This window comes from Vanacampus margaritifer, chromosome 2, assembly GCF_051991255.1.
Source record: "Vanacampus margaritifer isolate UIUO_Vmar chromosome 2, RoL_Vmar_1.0, whole genome shotgun sequence".
NCBI lineage: Eukaryota > Metazoa > Chordata > Actinopteri > Syngnathiformes > Syngnathidae > Vanacampus > Vanacampus margaritifer.
Genome location: NC_135433.1, coordinates 47,995,511 through 48,013,660, shown reverse-complemented (window position 1 = coordinate 48,013,660; position 18,150 = coordinate 47,995,511). Strand labels below are relative to the sequence as shown.

General features: G+C 40.3%; 1 protein-coding gene across 2 annotated transcripts; it reads right to left on the bottom strand.

Moving 5' to 3' along the window:
* Positions 1 to 155: 155 nt before the first annotated feature.
* Positions 156 to 17,745, bottom strand: LOC144044254 (electrogenic aspartate/glutamate antiporter SLC25A12, mitochondrial-like). 2 transcript variants are annotated; one of them, XM_077558548.1, is made up of 18 exons: positions 17,657 to 17,745; positions 16,931 to 16,984; positions 14,220 to 14,365; positions 13,800 to 13,915; positions 12,149 to 12,288; positions 11,855 to 12,001; positions 10,975 to 11,113; positions 10,787 to 10,880; positions 10,384 to 10,468; positions 9,424 to 9,505; positions 9,191 to 9,349; positions 9,024 to 9,076; positions 5,666 to 5,746; positions 5,445 to 5,585; positions 5,217 to 5,355; positions 3,839 to 3,997; positions 3,676 to 3,766; positions 156 to 1,750 (listed from the first exon to the last, which is right to left on the bottom strand). In XM_077558548.1, exons 1-18 carry the CDS (start codon positions 17,666 to 17,668, stop codon positions 1,543 to 1,545), a joined length of 2,046 nt encoding a protein of 681 aa, XP_077414674.1. In that variant the 5' UTR covers positions 17,669 to 17,745; the 3' UTR covers positions 156 to 1,542. The 2 variants fall into 2 exon arrangements, with proteins under 2 accessions (XP_077414674.1, XP_077414675.1); XM_077558549.1 differs by having other exon boundaries at positions 17,410 to 17,705.
* Positions 17,746 to 18,150: the final 405 nt, after the last annotated feature.

Below are 18,150 nucleotides of genomic sequence, written 5' to 3'. Positions count from 1 at the left end.
TTTGGTTGTCGCTAGTCTTTTCCAGGACGCAACAACGGGGCGCTCTAAAGTGGGCCACGCCAGCGTACTATCCAAAAGGAGGAAGCATTTTCAAGGCGTAACTGCACATCAAAATTGCATCGGGCACAATCGGAATAAAACTCCCAAAGCCTGTATTTGTAAAATTAAAACCACATGGATGATTTATTTCAATAAAATGACTGAATTTATAAGCATATAATTCAATAATAACCTAATTTCATGAATGCAAAGGTCTGTACACCAGTAAGCCTGACTCTCAAAGATCCCCTCTTGCCGTGACATCGCAATAAGCACACTATGCATCAATGGATGTCACCTCGTAACAGTTCTGTCGCAGCAGTTTTACAATATGTACAGTACTACATTATGCATACTGCATGTTGCGCTGTCCTAAGCATCACTTTTACAATATGTACAATATTCATCCTCCTGGGAGTGTCGCCCCACACACAACTAGGGTTGCAAAATTCCAGAATTTTTCAGTTTGAAACTCGACATGGGAATAAACCAGGAGTTTAAAAAATATATGTTGGCTCTTAACTCATTCACTGCCATTGACGGCTATAGACGTCAAAAATTCATTTGAACTATTTCTATTAGTTTAATTTTTTTTTCAACTTTTGTTGACTAGAGTATGAAAAGCTAGAATTTTTTTTTTTGTACATTTATAACATAAAATTTGTGATTAATCGTGAGTTAACTAGTGAAGTCATGCGATTAATTAAGATTACAAATGGTAATAACCTGACGCCCCTAATTTTTAATAATCTTTTAAAAAATAAAAATAAGAAAAAAATAATTACAATTATTATTATTTTTTATTTTTTTTAAAGAAAAGATTATTAAAAATTTGGGGTGTCAGGTGATTAAATATTCCAATCGTAATTAATCGCATGACTTTACTAGTTAACTCACGATTAATCACAAATTTTATACCTGTTCTAAATGTACCCACAAAAAAATCTAGGTTTTCATACTCTTGTTAACAAAATATATATTTTTTAAACTAATAAAAATAGTTCAAATGAATTTATGACGTCTATAGCCGTCAATGGCAGTGAACGAGTTTTTTAGTTTCCCGCTCCCTTGCAACCCTACACACAACACACAGCTACCAAGCGAATCACTTTCTATGCCCCCAGCCCTACTCGCAAAGAGTATCAGACGAAAACAAAACAAAACAAAAATCATAGCTACTCATGATAGTGGCGTAAGGCTGTTTGTATGAATTCTGGAGTGAGTGATGGAGATTCCAGGAGTGAACCGTCACTAAAAACGCTAAAGTGCTGAAAGTCTGCACGGCGACCAGTTGCTGCTCCACGATTGGCTGGGCAGTGACCACCACGTTCATCACACACAAGCTGCTGTTCTGGAATCTACCCACACCTCCCCGCTGATTTGGGGTACACTGAAACTGAGGCTGTGTTTTTCTGCTTTTCTGGTAAATATCTTCATGCCCGACTCCTGGAGGAGGATGACGACGGAGGGGATGGAGAAGCGATATGAACGCTCACATCGTCCCTAAGGGGACTGAGTTGGAGCGATGGGCTCCGGGGGGTGGATGGACACCACGCCCGAAGATTTGAATTTGGGGAGGTGGAGGCCGAACTTGTTCTCCACTCCGGCGAAGGTGGCGGCGGCCAGACGGTAGCCTCCCACGTGATCGGCGTTGATGGGAGGGAGCTCCGAGATGCGAGACTTGGGTGTGGGCTCGGATCCTGACGGGCGACTGCAATGGAGGACCACAAAAAAATTACATATTTGAGTCTATAGGGATGTACTGTATATATTTGATCTAGGTCAGTGGTGTCCAAACTCGGTCCTCGGGGGCCGGTAGTCCCGCAGGTTTTGGATATTTCTCTCCTCCAACACAGCTGAAGCTCATCAGCAAGCTCTACTAAGCCTGATAACAATCCTGTTGATTGAAACAGGTGCGTTGGAGCAGGGAAACCTCCAAAACCTGCAGGACTACCGGCCCCCGAGGACCGAGTTTGGACGCCACTGATCTAGGTGTTGTCCAGTAAATAATGTTCATCTACTTCTACTACATAACTTTTTACATTCCTCCCACATGTGCAAGAGATCTGTTTGTTTTTCTATCTCTCAACGTGCTGAGGTATTTTTTACTGACACCACCTTAAAAATGACTGTCGTGAAGTCCGATCGAGTTAGAATACGTCGGGTTGGGGGTGCGTTTCCAGCAAATTTGACATGTTGAATCAGCGTCGGGTGCATTTGATCACTGTGATTGGCTATCAGCTAGCGAATCAGAAGAGCAAGTGACAACGCGGATAAACAGTACTCAACTTAACTATGTTTTTTCAGGAAAGCACACGTGATTATTAAAATCTCCCATAAAGATGATATGATCATATTTCAGCATGATTTGGGCAAGAAGTCATTTAAAATTGTATTTTGCTAAATAGACATTGTTTACATTTAAATTTGTTTTTTTAAATGGCCGCCGTTCCTCCACTTTGGCCCGACGTCCCCGGAGCGTACAAGTAAGCTCAGCCAGGCGGTAGTAATTCAATCATAGCGGTGGACTCACCAGTGACAGTACAGGTCTCCGTCAGGCAGAGGAAATCCAAGTTGTTGGAAAGGAAAAACGTTTTGTTTATCAATGACCGCGCATTTAACAGCGCGATCCTTCCGTCCGGCGGTCTCGAGGAAGCTCCTTCAGAAGCTGACCTAACCTTCGGGAACGAAGCTTGTGCCAGCCCCCGTTTTTGCTTCACTAGATGGCCGCCGCGCTTACCCTGGCGCCGCTGTCAAAACCGGTATGAGTTGTTTACGTTTTATATCCCGCCCCCCGTAAAGAGGTTGCCGGTTGCCTTTAGGAAGAATGACTACCGCCGGCGATGGTACGGAGGGGAATTACTTCTCGCGCATGCGCTGAAGGTATGTAATAGTCGTGTCGGTGCGGGTGTGTATTTACAAGGGGTGGGGATTTTTGAATGTCTCACGATTCGATTTCGACTTTTGGGTCTGTGATTGGATTCAGAATCAATTTTCAATTAGGAATGATTTTTGCTTCAAAATGATTTGATTTTGCTTCAATCTAAAGATGTGCAAGGAATTGTAATGATCTACTCCAGTCTGACTCGCTAATGCTAAGTAGCGCGCTACCTGCGGCACTTTTATCACTCAAAAGAACGGCTCCACACTGAAAAAAAAAAAAACTTTTATTGGAATAACTTGATTGCGACTTTTTCCTTCTACTCTCTAATGTGGCTACAACTTAACAGCGTATCAGATCGCGTGGAACCACACTGCCCCTCAGTGGCCAAATCGGGTACAACATGAACAGCACTCCCAATAAAGGCACACACAAACAAAGGGAAGACAGTATAAAATAATTTAAATAAAATCCATTTGGGGACATTTAAAATCGATTCTGAATCGTACTAAATGAGAATCGCCATTCTTATGAGAATCGATTTTTGGGCACACCCCCTAGTATTTACGTCATTTTTCTACGCGACGTGCCGACGTCTGGGCCGACACCACAGTCGATAGGCGTCGGTCACATTTGGCCGACGTCGGATTGTCGTATCTAGGCTTAAGTGTCACTTGCTTTTCCATTCTTGCTTAGATTTGTACCAAAAATGCAAATTGTCTTCACTTTGGGACTAAGAAACAAAAATAACTTACTGTCCTCCAAAGTCGACATAGAACCACCTCTGCAAGAGTTCATAGGTCACCAAAGTCACGCCAAACTGGGGAGAGGACCGGCACATACGAGCTGGACGAGAGAGATTGTGTTGTCGTGTGAAAACGCGGCCAAAACAAACGAATCGCACACGTTAACTCTCACCTCCTGCTCCCTTCCAGAGAGCTCGGAATCCTTCCTCCTGCATGATCTTGCGGAAACAATCGATAACTCCGGAGTAGGTGGTCTGACCCGCACGGGCGGCCACTTGCAGACGAGTCTTGATGACGTCGGCGGGCGTCACCAGCGAAGCTGCAGGGATACCTGGGAAATCAAGACGGAAGATTACACACGTTACGAATACGATGGAGTCGAGAATTATTCTGCTGCTAGGTGGCAGTAGTGTTTCATGTTGGACATTGATGTGCGGCTGAGCTAAAAGAAAAAGAAGACACACTTGCCCCGCATATGCTTTGATACGAGTGAAGAGTAGAGATTAATAAGGTACTCATGACGCAGTTGTTTTTTACTTTGCAAGAAAGATTAAGCAACTTAAGGACTCCTGAATTTGATTTTGAACTAGTCCCCACATTCACTTATGCTGAGCCACATTTAGCGAGGGTGGAAGTTTCTACTTCTGCTTTTTTATTAGTAAATGGAAGCCTGTATTGAGAAACGTCTTGGAAAAAAGCAACTTGAGCTTCGATGAGCACATTTGAAATCTGGAATGAATGATTCCAAATCTAATCACGTTCAAATGTGTTTTGGAAATCCAAGCCGACAAAAGATTTATTCTTGGGTTGCCGCTATAAGATTGAGCGATTATCCTGTGGTGTGTTTTCGTTCTCTTTCCCTATCCACTCTTCTTTTAAATCATGTGATAATAAAACTGCTCAATATTTCCACACGTGAGATGCAGTGATCACTCACTATATTGAGGTGATTTTCAAAAATTAAATACCCAAAAATAAAATAAATGGAAATAACAAAAAAATACATATATGCATAAATAAATAAATTAAAATAAATACAAAAACAAAAAACAAGATTAAAAAAATAATAATAAATATAAAAATAAAATTTGAAATAAATATAAAAAATTATATATAAATAGAATTAAACATCAATCAATAACATTTCGTCCTGGCAGAGCGTTTGCAGCATGACATAAATGAATGTGAGAGCAGAGTTTTTATTTATTATATATTATATATATTATGTATATATAACATATTTGAATTGGTTCGGGTCGATACCGGTACTGAACAGTACCAATTTTCGGTACTTTCTGCACGAATCACGTAGGTGACCTATTTTGGTTTCAAAACGGCAAAGTTGGCCGAAAGGTGAGGGATTTTAATGCCGGAGTATGGAACGTAATAATAACGACACCAAGTGGACAGAAATAACACCTGCACCTTCACATGCACACATTTTTGGTCTGATACGCATGATGCTTTCAAAAACGAAATAATAAAACAAATATTTGAGCTCTACTTTCCAGACATTATTTTACTACATATGAATCAGCATCTTTGTTTACCTGCAATGGCTCCAGCCGAGAGGAGCTGCAAGGGACCGAGCCGACCTTGTTCGTCAGTCATCATGGACTTGAGGTGGGCGTAGGCGGGGAAATAGATGGCGGAAAAAGGGATGTCCCTCAGGAAACAGGCCTTAGCTCCCTAGAATGGCACGCACGGCCAAGAACCACCAAAGAGTGAGCCTGACAGAGAGGAGGCGGGTTGCCGAAACAAATTGGACATATTTTTACCTTGTAGAGGCCAAAGAAGCCCAAATCTCGCACCACGTTGAGCGCGCTAACTCGAGGCCCGGTGGTGATCTCGCCTGCCACTTGTAGACGGATCTTCACGATCTCCAGAGGGTTGGTAAAGATCACCTGGGAGCCTCCAGCCTTTATGAACCAGGAGGACGAGAGCTCGTTAGCGCACTTGCTTTTACCTCCTCCGCGCGTGCGGTGATTGCGTCACTTACACAGGCCCCAGCCATGATCTCTGCTAGCATCGGGATGGAGTTGTCCTTGTCGGTGAACTTGTCTCGTACAAAGTCATTCACCTGTTAAGCGCAAATACAAAAAAAAGTTTTTGTCTGTCTATGAAAAGCCACCTTTCATTTCGATTACACTGTTAGTGCAGTGAAAGAGTAAATTAAAAAACAAAACAAAAAAAAACGATGTAACTTCTAATGGTTGGAATTAAAATTGTAATTCTTAACCTATTTAGTGTAATATGTTAATGATTATGTCGCATCAATTAATAAAGTACAAGGTGCCCATAAAACAAAACAAATTAAGCTCATCCCTGTTGGTCAATTAAAAGCTCTGATATGATTGTAATGCATCGTCTCATAAATCCGATATCCCTGCATGAATAGTCTGGGGGGGGGGGGGGGTTCCCTTGTAAACAAAAGCCTATTCATTATTATAGGAATAAAGTCCCACTTTAAAATCTTGATAGAAGACTTTATCTTGAAAAAAGTTGCAGTATTCTGAATCTTGTCGGTTACAATTTCTTAAAGTGCAAAAACTACATACGGTTCATGATTTTATATAGCGGCTAGCAAATCTTTTTTTTTAATTAATTATTCTACTGATTACGGAAACACATATTTTGCATTATTTCAGAACGATAAAAATACAGAATATGCATGTGGGGTGCAAGAATAATTTCTGTCCACTTCGGGTCGCAATCTTCACTATCCACACAAGGGTATCTTTGATTTAGGGCTGGGCAATATGGCCAAAAAATAAAATGTCGATTTTTGCAGTCATTCAGGATGATTATGATTTTAATCCCGCCAAAAAATCCAGCAAACACTTGTTTTTTTATTTTTAATAATTCCTGTGCAAAATGTTCAGACAACAATAATGTATACTCTAAATCAGTTTTAACATAAACTTAGCATTCATAGTTTGTGCTTAAATGCCACAATTAAGTAGTTGGTAGCTATTGTAAACATGTCTTGTAAACCAACCCATTCAGCATTCGGCCAATTGTGCAAAATTACAACTCACAAAAATATTTGGATGTAAAAGAACATAAGAACAACAGCTTTTAATCATCCAAAAGACAAAATTCGATTTCACGATTGAGCAAATTTTCAACTATTCGATTTTTGAAATGACGATGTATCGAATTAATTTGATTTATTGCCCAGCCCTACTTTGACTTTGAATGTGTTTGGCTTTAAAAGGCGGGGCTTAACCTGGTGGGTGACGTGTGTGTCAGTCTTTGGGCATCAGTTGTGGCTGCAGCAACTAGTGTGGTTTTTATATATATATATATATATATATATATATATAGTGTTCGTATTCATATAATATGTAGTGTATATAGTGTGTATGTATATATATATATATATATATATATATATATATATATATGTCAGATTTCATTCATCAATATTGTAGTAGTACGGATAATCTTAATCATTTTGGTCATGATAACTTTTCCTGTAAAAAGTGGCCTGGGGCCAATTCAAAAATTGTTTGTATTTAATAACTATGATGTTCTTTGTTCGGTTTCTTCTTTTACTACTACTACTTTGACTACATTTCTAAATAGGTCAATAAAATTCTGATCTGCCTTATCGCCACCTAGTGACAGGAAGCAGCAACAGCTCTGAGGCCCTGTTTACACGACTTCACACACACATACCTCAAGTTGTTAAAAAAAAAAAAAAAAAAAAGCCAAGTGAAGCTTTTTTTAAATTTTGTATTCATCCTCTATGCTCTGTTTATGATGTACTAACTCTGGTTGTCTGTTTACATGTATTATTATGGGACTGCTTGCGGAAAAAGCAGGCACATATTACTATCCTAGAAAAAGGGTTTATTATTATGGGACTGCTGAGCGTAGCAAGCAAGCAGCACATATTACTATCCTAGAAAAATGGGTTTATTATGGGACTGCTGAGCGTAGCAAGCAGCACATATTACTATCCTAGAAAATGGGTTTCTTGTTGCGTAAATTATTATTATATCATCTTCCACGATTTTTGCGCTAGAATGCGGCCCGTACCGTAGATCGCACCGGGACAAATGAGGTATCAAACGATGCGGCTCGATCATCGGCATTATTTTTCTAGGAATTCCCACTTACCATGGCGACGCAATTCCCCAAAAACTACCCCAAAAAGTGCCATAGGAATGAAGGGGAAATGGAAAGACAAAATCACACATCAAGCACCTTTTTCCAAGACACTCTGTGCATGCATATGTTATCCGACCGATACGAATTTTGAATCGTTAGCTCAGTGTCGAAATCTTTTTTAAGGAATGAAAGCTCTCCCCTCTGTGCGGGTTCAAAGACAGTGAGTCATATAGCATTTTAACACACTCTGTTTGGTAATTAGCTAGAGTGCCGGGAAGCAACAAATCTCTTGCCAAAAGTCAAAAGTTTCACTTCAAGTCGTCACCATGGCCACAATATTTTCTCACTAGACGTCAAATTCTCACATTTTGTAGTCACGAGTGTCTTCTTTCAGACAAACTAACTTTTATTTGGCTAAGGTGTCATTTAGTACCTTTATTTTCACTTTTAGCGAGGACAAGTCGGACCAACTCGCCTATCTTTTCCATGTTAAATTCAGGCGCCTTTCGCTCTTAATTTCTGATAAATCATAAGTTTTCAACCTGCTCTCATTTGGTCATTTTTCATCCGATTAAAAAAATGAGAACATGCTCGTGTTCCCCAAACCCTTGCCGTTCTAACGAGCCATTTCTTGAATCTGTATCTTGAACCGTTAAGACGTGAGAGGCTTTTGTTCAAGGGGTGCGTCGCTCATTCAATATCAATGGAATGTTGGCGCGTGACGGCTCCAAGTCAAAAATGGGTGTGCGTTCTTAAAGGGACAGTGACATATTTTTAGATTATGGTTAACTTCCACATTTCTTGACCGATTCCAGTCATTTAAATTTTAAACTGTTCAGCTCATTTACATTTTTTTAAATACATTTTCAGGGACAGTGAGATACTTTTAGTTGATGTTGATTATGGTTAACTTCCACATTTCTTGAGCGATTCCAGTGGTTTAAATTTTAAACTGTTCAGCTCATTTACAAGAGTCAGCAGTCCCATTCAAACAAACGAGGCAGTGTGGACGGATTTTTTTTTCTGCCCGGGGAAAGGGGAAGTATTTGTTTTTTAAGATACCCTGCTACATGTGTACAAAGCCTCAATTGAAAGCTGCCTGCAGCCCTTACGGCCCACAGTTACAAAACTGAAATTACTTTTGCGGCCCACTAGATGGAGGTCACGGCCCAAGGTTGGGCCGCAGCCCAATGGTTAAGAATCACGGTATTAATGGGTGTGCATGAGTTGAGGGGACTCACAGTGAGTTTGATGGCCTTCTCAGGTGCCACGCCAATGAGCTGTGGAACCAGACCTGTGGGGTATCATGCGGGACAAGAGTTTGTAGTTGTTTGTGATGTAAACTGTTAATTGAATGGAAGTGAGGTAACAGGCAGGATTATTTTTTTTGTGTGTATGTGTGGCGTACCTCTGTAGAAGCCAAAGAAGCCTTCATAGCGAAGCACCTTCTTAGCGCAGTCAAAGCTGTTCTTGTACATCAGCTCCCCAACAAAAGAGCCCGTGGACCTTTGGTTCTGCATCCGGGTCTTCACCAAGTCGATTGGATAGACTGCCGTCGCGCCCGTGGCTGCGCAAACAAACACCAGCTTGGACCAAATGGTTTCTCTAACGATATCGATGGCTCTCAGGCGAAGAACTCACCTCCAGCAATAGAGCCCAAAGTGAACCTGTAAGCAGATTCTGCAACTTGGAGCCACACGGGCCTCGAACTGTCACCTTGAGCCTGAGATCGTAAAATGGAAGATTAGGACTGATGTCATATTTAACAGTGGGGATAGACTAGATTATCAGACGGGCCGATTATCGGTGCCGATATTTGGGATTTTGACAAATATCGGCATCTGCCTTTTTATGAATCTGAAGGCCGATAAAGCTGGAGAACGTAGCGAATTCCGGGTTTTTAATCAGAATTTGTAAGATGTTCACAGACACAGTTTTTACTTGTCGCAAAGACCTTTTGAACATATTCAGACCATTTTTCATGTCTGCGAAGATCTTTTGAAACCTTTTACGATCCCTAATTAACGAAACCCAAATTAGCTACATTCGCATGCATTTGTTGCTCAGTGAGATACAGGGAACTTTTCATTTATGGATTTATTTAAATTTCCACTTTATAAAAAAAAATGATGCCGACACTGGGAACTCCTTACACGTTTTATTTTAACAAATAAAATTATAATAATAATAAATTATGTTGAAATTTTGGAAAACTACAGTAGAAAACTTTAGGGAACTATTCACTTGCTTAGCTTTTAGCTTTTTAATTTAGCCTAACATATGCTGATGACCTTAGAAGCTCCTTGAAAAAATTGTTATAATATTTAAACAAAGCTGTCAATTTATATATTCAAAATGAAAAGAAAACGTTTTTTTTTTGTTTTTTTTACGCTAATACTTTCTCTTTTACTGCAAATGAATATCGGCTTGAAATATCGGTTATCGGTCTCTCTTTGACTACTAATAATCGGTATTGGTATTAGCCTTGAAAAAACCCACATCGGTCTATCACTAGTTAACAGTGTACGTATATTGATTGAATCACCCTATTGTACCTTGTCTTAATAGTTGAATTAATAATAATAAGTGGTGACATGTTACCTGCTTTTGAGTTTCAGCCAGGTTATTTGGAAGACTTCCTTCTTCTAGCGGAGCTATTCTCTCAATGTCAGCAAGATTCAGGCGCCTGGCACACAAGCACAGTACACGTCATCACTGCTGGGAATATCTTATGGCCAATTCATTTCAAACCTGGCTGTTATGCACTATTACAAAAAAATAAAAAATTAACATTTTGCGAGTAGTTTGGGAAGTGAACTAACGCAACATTTGTTGTCAAAGGAATGCCATTTCAGAAGCAGTGAAAGGTTCATCGCTCCTTGTCGCCAATCAGAATCAGTCATGCCCGGAGATGAACCAATGTTGACTGACTGAGTTTGAACTGATAAAAGAAGTGTTGAACTGACCCCAGTTGTTAGTTTTACGGCAATACTGGCGTGTTTACCCTGAGGGAGAGTGCAGGCCTGATAACTGGTACAGGATGTCAATTTCCATCGGCGTGATTTGACCAAACTTGTTGGCAGCGTGAACAAACTCCTCTGCGGGGAGACAGATGAGATAAGATTGGGAAGAAGATGTGATAAAACCAATATTTTTTTTCCACATCATTTCTCAAAGAAAAACTGTGTGCACCTTTGGTGACCAGTGTGTCGTTCCAGGAACCGGCCAGTGTGCTGTAGATCTTGCGGATCAGCTCCATGTTGTTGAGGAGGGAGTTGAAGGCATTGAAGTAAGAGAAGCTGACCAGGTGAGAGGTGCCGCCACCTGCTGCCTGGAAGGAGAACGCCACAAAGACGCGATTACAAATTTTTGCCTTTTCATTCCAGCTCAATCTTCTGTTTGAACACCGAACGGTACATAAAAAAAACAGAACGACTGGAAAAAAATATATTTTACAAAAAAAGTAGAAGCTTCCTCTTGTGTTGAAAGACTACCTATTAGGGTCGAATAATTATGAAAAATAACTAAATAGAATTTTTCCCCATTCACTCCCAGCCATTTTCACTGAAGCAATCCCCTTCATTCACGGCTGTTTTACTGGATTTTGACAGATTTTGCCACAGGTCCACAGAATATTGTGTTCTATAGCTATTAAAACATACCAAAAGAACGATTAGAGTCTCTTCCTTAATCAGGAAAAAATAGTATATTTTTATCAACTTCCATTTTGGAGCAATTAGCATTACAGTATGGCTAAATTTAATCATTATTCACAAATCTATTTAGAATTATGGGTAATTAGCTTTTTTTTCCAACATGGCCCTCGTCGATCTCTTTTGCTCTGCTGCCACCTGCTGGCCGTTTGTGTAATAACTACCATTTCTTCAACCGTTCTTTGCAGTTGAGAGGCTTCTGTCGGCTCTAGCATAAAACAACAACATAAAAACGTCTAAATACGTCTTTGGGACACTTAAACATTTAAAATAGAACGTGTTTATACGTCTTTGGGAGCGCACGGGTTGATAAGCGTTCCATCCGAGGCCATAATCAAGACTGTCACACACTAACTCACGGAGACAAGGTTCTCCTCCACAAAGGGTGTGAGCATGTGGTGCCTGATGGTGGCCATAATGTCACTGAAGTCCAAGGCGGAGATGACGCCATTCTTCCCTTTGTCCTTCTGGGCAAAGGCCTGCCGAGCGTGCTCCAACTGCAGCTCCTACAAGAAAGGGAATGACACACTGTGAGGATACGGTTAAAATTGTACACACCCTACGGTTTAAAAATATAACACTTGTCAGTGTACTGTCAGTGTGTGACAAGGAGGTGAAAAGCAAAGCCCAAGGTGTTTGTTTAATCGGATTACCTGCAGGAATTGGGTGAACTCGAGGTAGTTGAGCCGTTTCTTGCGGTCGTGCCCAAAGTGCAAACGGACGAACTCGCAGTCCCAGTTGAAGGGAATGTGGTGGTGCACTGTGGTCTGGCTGAAAATGTCACGCACATTCTCTGTGCCAAGAAATCATACACAGCATTTAAACTTTAAAAAAAATAAAATAAAAAGGACTCAAAAATAGTGATTGATTGATTATAGGATTATTATTTTTGCACATATTGGCCTTTTGTCTGTTTGTTTTAAACAGACGGCCGATAAGCGATCAGATGATGAGATGTTAAATTCCTCACACGAGTGACCTGCTGCCCACTAGCTATGTTGACGATGCACTTTTTGGTTTTTGAACTTGAAAGAAAAAGTAATGAGTAATAAGTGAAAGGTTACAATTTTACCTACAGTTAACTCCCGCTATTTGTGGGGGAAAGGGACCGGGCTAAAATCTGCATATATTTGACACCCAATGAAATGCAATTGGGGTGGGGTGGGGGGTTAGTAAACAAAGGGCTGCTCAATTATGAAAAAAATATTAATCACGATTATTTTGGTAATAAATGAAATCACGATTAGGACGATCATTTATTTTTTGGTACAAAACAATAAAATGTTCTTTGAAACACTATAATTATGAGAGTTTCTTTTGGATGAAACAAAATTCCACATTCCAAAGACATGCATGGCAGGTTAATTGAACACTCCAAATTGTCCATAGGTGTGATTGTGAGTATGGTTGTTCGTCTCTGTGTGCCCTGCGATTGGCTGGCAACCAGTTAGGGTGTACCCCGCCTACTGCCCGAAGCCAGCTGGGATAGGCTCTAGCACCCCCGCGACCCTTGTGAGGAAAAGTGGTCAAGAAAATGGATGGATGAAAATGCATCAAATTAAAATTTATTAAAATATAAAATTTTAAAAAGGTGCAAATGTATAAAATTAAACAACTCAAACAACACAAAATTAGTATTAATAATAATAATATTATTATTTTTTACGATACTGCTGATTTTGTAATTGTGGAGAGTAATAATTGAAAGTATAATTGAATTTCGATTAATTGCACAGCCCTATGTAAACCTAAAGATTTCTTCAAAAAATGCTCACAGACATTCAATGTATGATTATCCATAAGAAACATGGTGGAAATGGAGGGAAAACCCCAAAATATATACTTTTACATTTTTAAAATACAAAAAAAAAATTCAATGCAGTTTTGATTTTGTATATTTCAAAATTTTTCCGCAAACAAATATCGGCACAAAATTTCTGTTGTCGGCCTCCTTGACTACCAATAATCTGTATCAGTATCGGACCAGAAAAAAAAACATATCAGTATATCACTACTTATAACTCACAATAGTGCAAAGAGTTGTGTTATTTGGGAAAATGAGAAAACAAAAAAATTCAGCCATGTGAAATGAGCTGGAAAGTGGCATTCGGAAATTCCTTATCTGCAGCGCACTGCATGAAAACACAGAAGGTGTGCCGATGATGCGGCACACAAACACAGAACATCAAGTTTGGAACTGGGGCAGCTGCGCACAAAGCTGTGTGGGTGTTTTTTTTTTTAATCAACCCGTCACATGACTTGCACAATAAGGTGCACTACAAAGTCAAAGACAACAGCACGTACCAAAGGAAATGTCTCCAGTTCCAGTCTTGTCAAATAGCTGGAAGGCAACTATGAAGAGCGCGTCCGGCGCACACAACACCGACTCAAAAGCAAGAAACTCCTGGAAAGAGATGAGCCTGTCCAAGTAGGCAGACAAGAACACAGATTTCAATTAATCGTGACTTTGAGCATGTTTCGTTTCCGATATTAAAATGTTAACATTCAAACTACATAAAGCTGCAGTAGATGACAACCAAATGACACCATAAATACTACATAAAGAGTTGAGTGTGTATAGTCTGTGTATCATTTGTGCACATACAAGCACGTGGGTAACATGTTGTTTATCTTATCTTTACAAGCAAACAGTAGCGAGAGCTTTATCGGGTGTTTAACAAATAGCACTGCTTAATGTTTTGTGGCTTAGCGGCACATACACACCCGTCCTTGGTGGTGTCGGCCACCGCAGCCAGCAGTTGTACGGTTTTGGGGTTGTGGTGGATCTGCGTTTGCAGGCCCAGATACTTCTGGACAAAGTCTCCCGAGGTCATGAACCTATCTCCATCCTTGTCCACTTCGCTGGCATACTGAGGGTGCAAAAAGACAGACGAGAGCATGCAAGTTGACGTCGGGCACTGCGCGCGGTCATTTTTGTGTGTCGCGTGCACGATTACGTAATCACGTTGATCTGTCGCATGAAGTTGTACTTCTAATACCTTCAATAACCACGTTTGTTTGGGAAAGCCATGTGCCGCCTTGAGATACAAGTATAATTCGTTCTGTGAACACTCTCAGAACTCACTTGTATCTCAAATCATCTTTCCCCAGTGAAATAAATGGAGATGCCATTAAACTGTTCCAGCCTTTCCCCTTCAAAAATGTGTAATGTCTTTTTAATAAGTAAAATAGCCGCCCAATTGAATCCTTTATTTTATCAATCCATACATTAATAACATCATGTAAAAAGAAAAAAAAAGTAAATATTGCCGCATTTTTTTTGTTTCAATTGCATGGACATTGTGCTGCAACTTCTGGTGTGCATGCATTGACCACCTGGAGGCAGTATAATCCATCCATCTATCATCCATTCATTTTCTGAACCGCTTATTACAAGACATACGGATTTAGCGTACAAGAGCAGTCTCATCTTGCCAATCATTTCAAATAAGATCATTCGTTCTTCTCAAGGGCTAAAGCGTCTGTGAGTATCGTTAAAGCGCTACAATGCCACCACATCGATGCTTTACGTTATCCAGTCTATTGCGTTTCTTATTCTATGTTATCATATTTAGCTAGCGGATTTTAAGGCAAAGTTAGACAGTCATCTATTTATATGCACATTGCACAAGTGTATACAAACTAACACAAAGTAGTAGTATTTACATTACAAATCTAAAAATGCAAATCATTTCAATCAAATCATCCATCCTCTTTTTCCAAAAACTGTTCACTACCTGCCAAACAGTTTTTTTGTTGTTTCATTGATGCTCCTTAACATCAATTCCAAGGAGTAAAACTACAATATTGCCACGCACCCAATTTGTTGGTCCCTGGCAATGATGTCACACATCTAATTAACATAATCCGAGGTGTCGTATTTCTGTTGTGTGCTGCGCCTCAACAAATTCAGACATGACTGACCCAACCGAGCAAGCACGTAAATCTTTTTGGCTTGAGCTGGTGTGCTATTTGACCCTGTGTGTGTGTTCAAGTACCAACAAGGGCTTTGTCCTGCAACGGTCACATGATCAGTCACACGCTGGCCATGCCCAAAGCAACGTGAAGGTTAACTGCTTGCTGTAATAACCCCAGACATCTTAAGGACTGCGTGAGTATTATTAAAAAATACTAAACTCCGGCTAGCAAAAGACGTAAACACTAAGGACTTCCTTGCTTGTGCCCTTAGCTAACAACAATGCTCGTCTCACACTGAAGGACAACAACAATGCCAAACAAGTTGATAGACGACACCCACAACACGTGTTGAGCCTTCACAAGTCACTCAAAAGATTCAACCTTTGAATGTCAGCGTATTTCGTTTCAAACGCATGTCATTTAGAGGTTGAGTTTCATTTTCAACATGAAGCAAAACAGCAGCCTGTTATGGACGTTTAGCCGTGGCTAAGGGTGTAATTTAAACCCTGTGACACAACCTCCTCAGCTCACTTACTGAGCAAAATCAGCCTGGGCTCACTTTTTCTCCTTGTGTAAAATTCATGCGAGTCTTTCCCAACCTTTTGCATTAGAAAAATCCTACAATAAAGTCTGAATACTAGGGGCGTTGGGAAAAAAAACGATTCGGCAATATTTCGCGATATTACAGCGCGCAATTCTCGAATCGATTCGATATGCGGCCGAATCGATTTTTCAACATCAATTTTTTATGGGAATATTCAACAAAACGTTTTACTTAGGGTTAGGATTCACACATTAAGCATGGAAGAATGTTATATTAATGGAACATTAAGCCTTAATATTTTATTTCAGTGCTGTTTGCTAAATGCAGTGGCTCAGTTATAAGCCTGAATTTTCAGATAAATAAATACATTTTTATAGAAATCTTACAGTGTACATGTACAAGTTTACTGATTAGTATTTTCTAAATTTGAGTAAAAAAAAAAATCACAATAATCAATTTATAGATTCATATTGAGATTAATCTGTATCGAATCGAATCGTGACCTATGAATCGAATCGCCAGGTACTTGGCAACTCACACCCCTAAATACCTGAATACCCTGAATACATAGTAACGCTTGATGGTATTTCAATTTATTTACTAAGTGTGAAATCTGGGTCATGTTCAACTGAATTTATGATTTATTCTGTTGTATGATTTGCACCTTCTGCCCTCCAATTGAAGAACATTTCATTGTTTTGCCTGTCACTGTACATCACTGGCATAGATAAGTTAACAGAGATATATATTTGGGGGATGTTCGATTACATTTTTTTTTTCAGATACCAGAAGGAGATTCGACTTTTTCCAATATTACTAGCACTTTTGATGCATTCAATTAATAATAACTACAAAATTTCTGACAAATTAGTACACACTAGTGAGCCATGGCACCTTGCTATACATTAACTCTCACCAAAACAACAACAACAACAACAGCTGAAAAAATTAACAAATGATGTGCAATGCTCACCTTCTGGAAGATTGCTTTGAGCTCACTAGGATCCCCGCGTTTGGTTGATTGCACCTAAAAAAAAATACATACAAAAAAATACAGTCATACAAGGGTGATAGGGAAATGAAAACTGTTTATACATTCCTTCCCCACTGAAAAAAAAAAAATGCAAATTATAGTGTACGTTAGTGTAGAGGGCCAGCCCCAAGTCGGACGTGTTCATTTTAGCCTGGCATGAAGCTAACAGTGATGCTACCCAACAAACCCGGGGTTGACGGTTGTCATTCGCCCACAAGTTCACACAGGTCGAACCTCGAACCAGCCCCGGTATCGACAAGCTAGCAGAGCTAACACGAAGAGGACGCGAGCCGTTACAATGACACGAGAAAGAAAAAGCAGCCGCTGAGAATTAACCTAAGCTTCGACTGCTAATGGGTGAAAAGAAAACAAAAGGACGTCTCGCTTAGCGTTTTTGTCAGGAAGAAAGTATGACTGACAGCTGGTTAGCATTACGGAGCTATCCTCCCTCCAGCTTGTTGGGAAGTGTCATCAAGGCCAGCAGCCGCCGACCGGCCGCCGGGCGTCAGCTAGCCCGGTGATGCTACAAGGCAGCTCCGAGCACGACGCCCGCTCGTCCGGCGCACACTCGCCTCGACTGTTCCTAAACACGAAAACGAGCAAAACACCAAGAAAAATGACAAAAGTAGGGGTTGGAAATTGCAAAGGGAACGATGCCGAAGTCACCTTGACCGCCATGCTGGTTTGACGTCACGTACAGTTTGTGAGGGAGGGGGGGAGAGCGAGAGAGAGAGAGAGGGGAGGGGGGTGTCGGTGGGTGAGGGAGGGGGGACGCCCACGGGTGCAGTTGACATAAGTGAAGCGCTACAATAAAAGCGAAAACTATTTTACTCATTAATACCGATGATGTAATGTGTTGAGTTTCTCCCATTGATAAAGTAGCACTTTGTTGCTAGATGTAGCCGTTTCTACTGACTAAACTAGCATCTTTCCTCAACGGTGACGTCACCAATGTGGTGCCCGCGGACACCAGGTAGGCCCTTAGGACCACAAGTGCCTATTCCAAAAATAGCTCACCGGCGACATTGTGATTTACTAGGACTGTTATAAAAGTGATCGATTGAAAATGTGAACACTGGCGGAGGCTTACGGAAATACAGTGTTGCATATTGTCTTTTATCTTTTTTCTTGATTATTGTGAGAACTTTATTTATATAGCA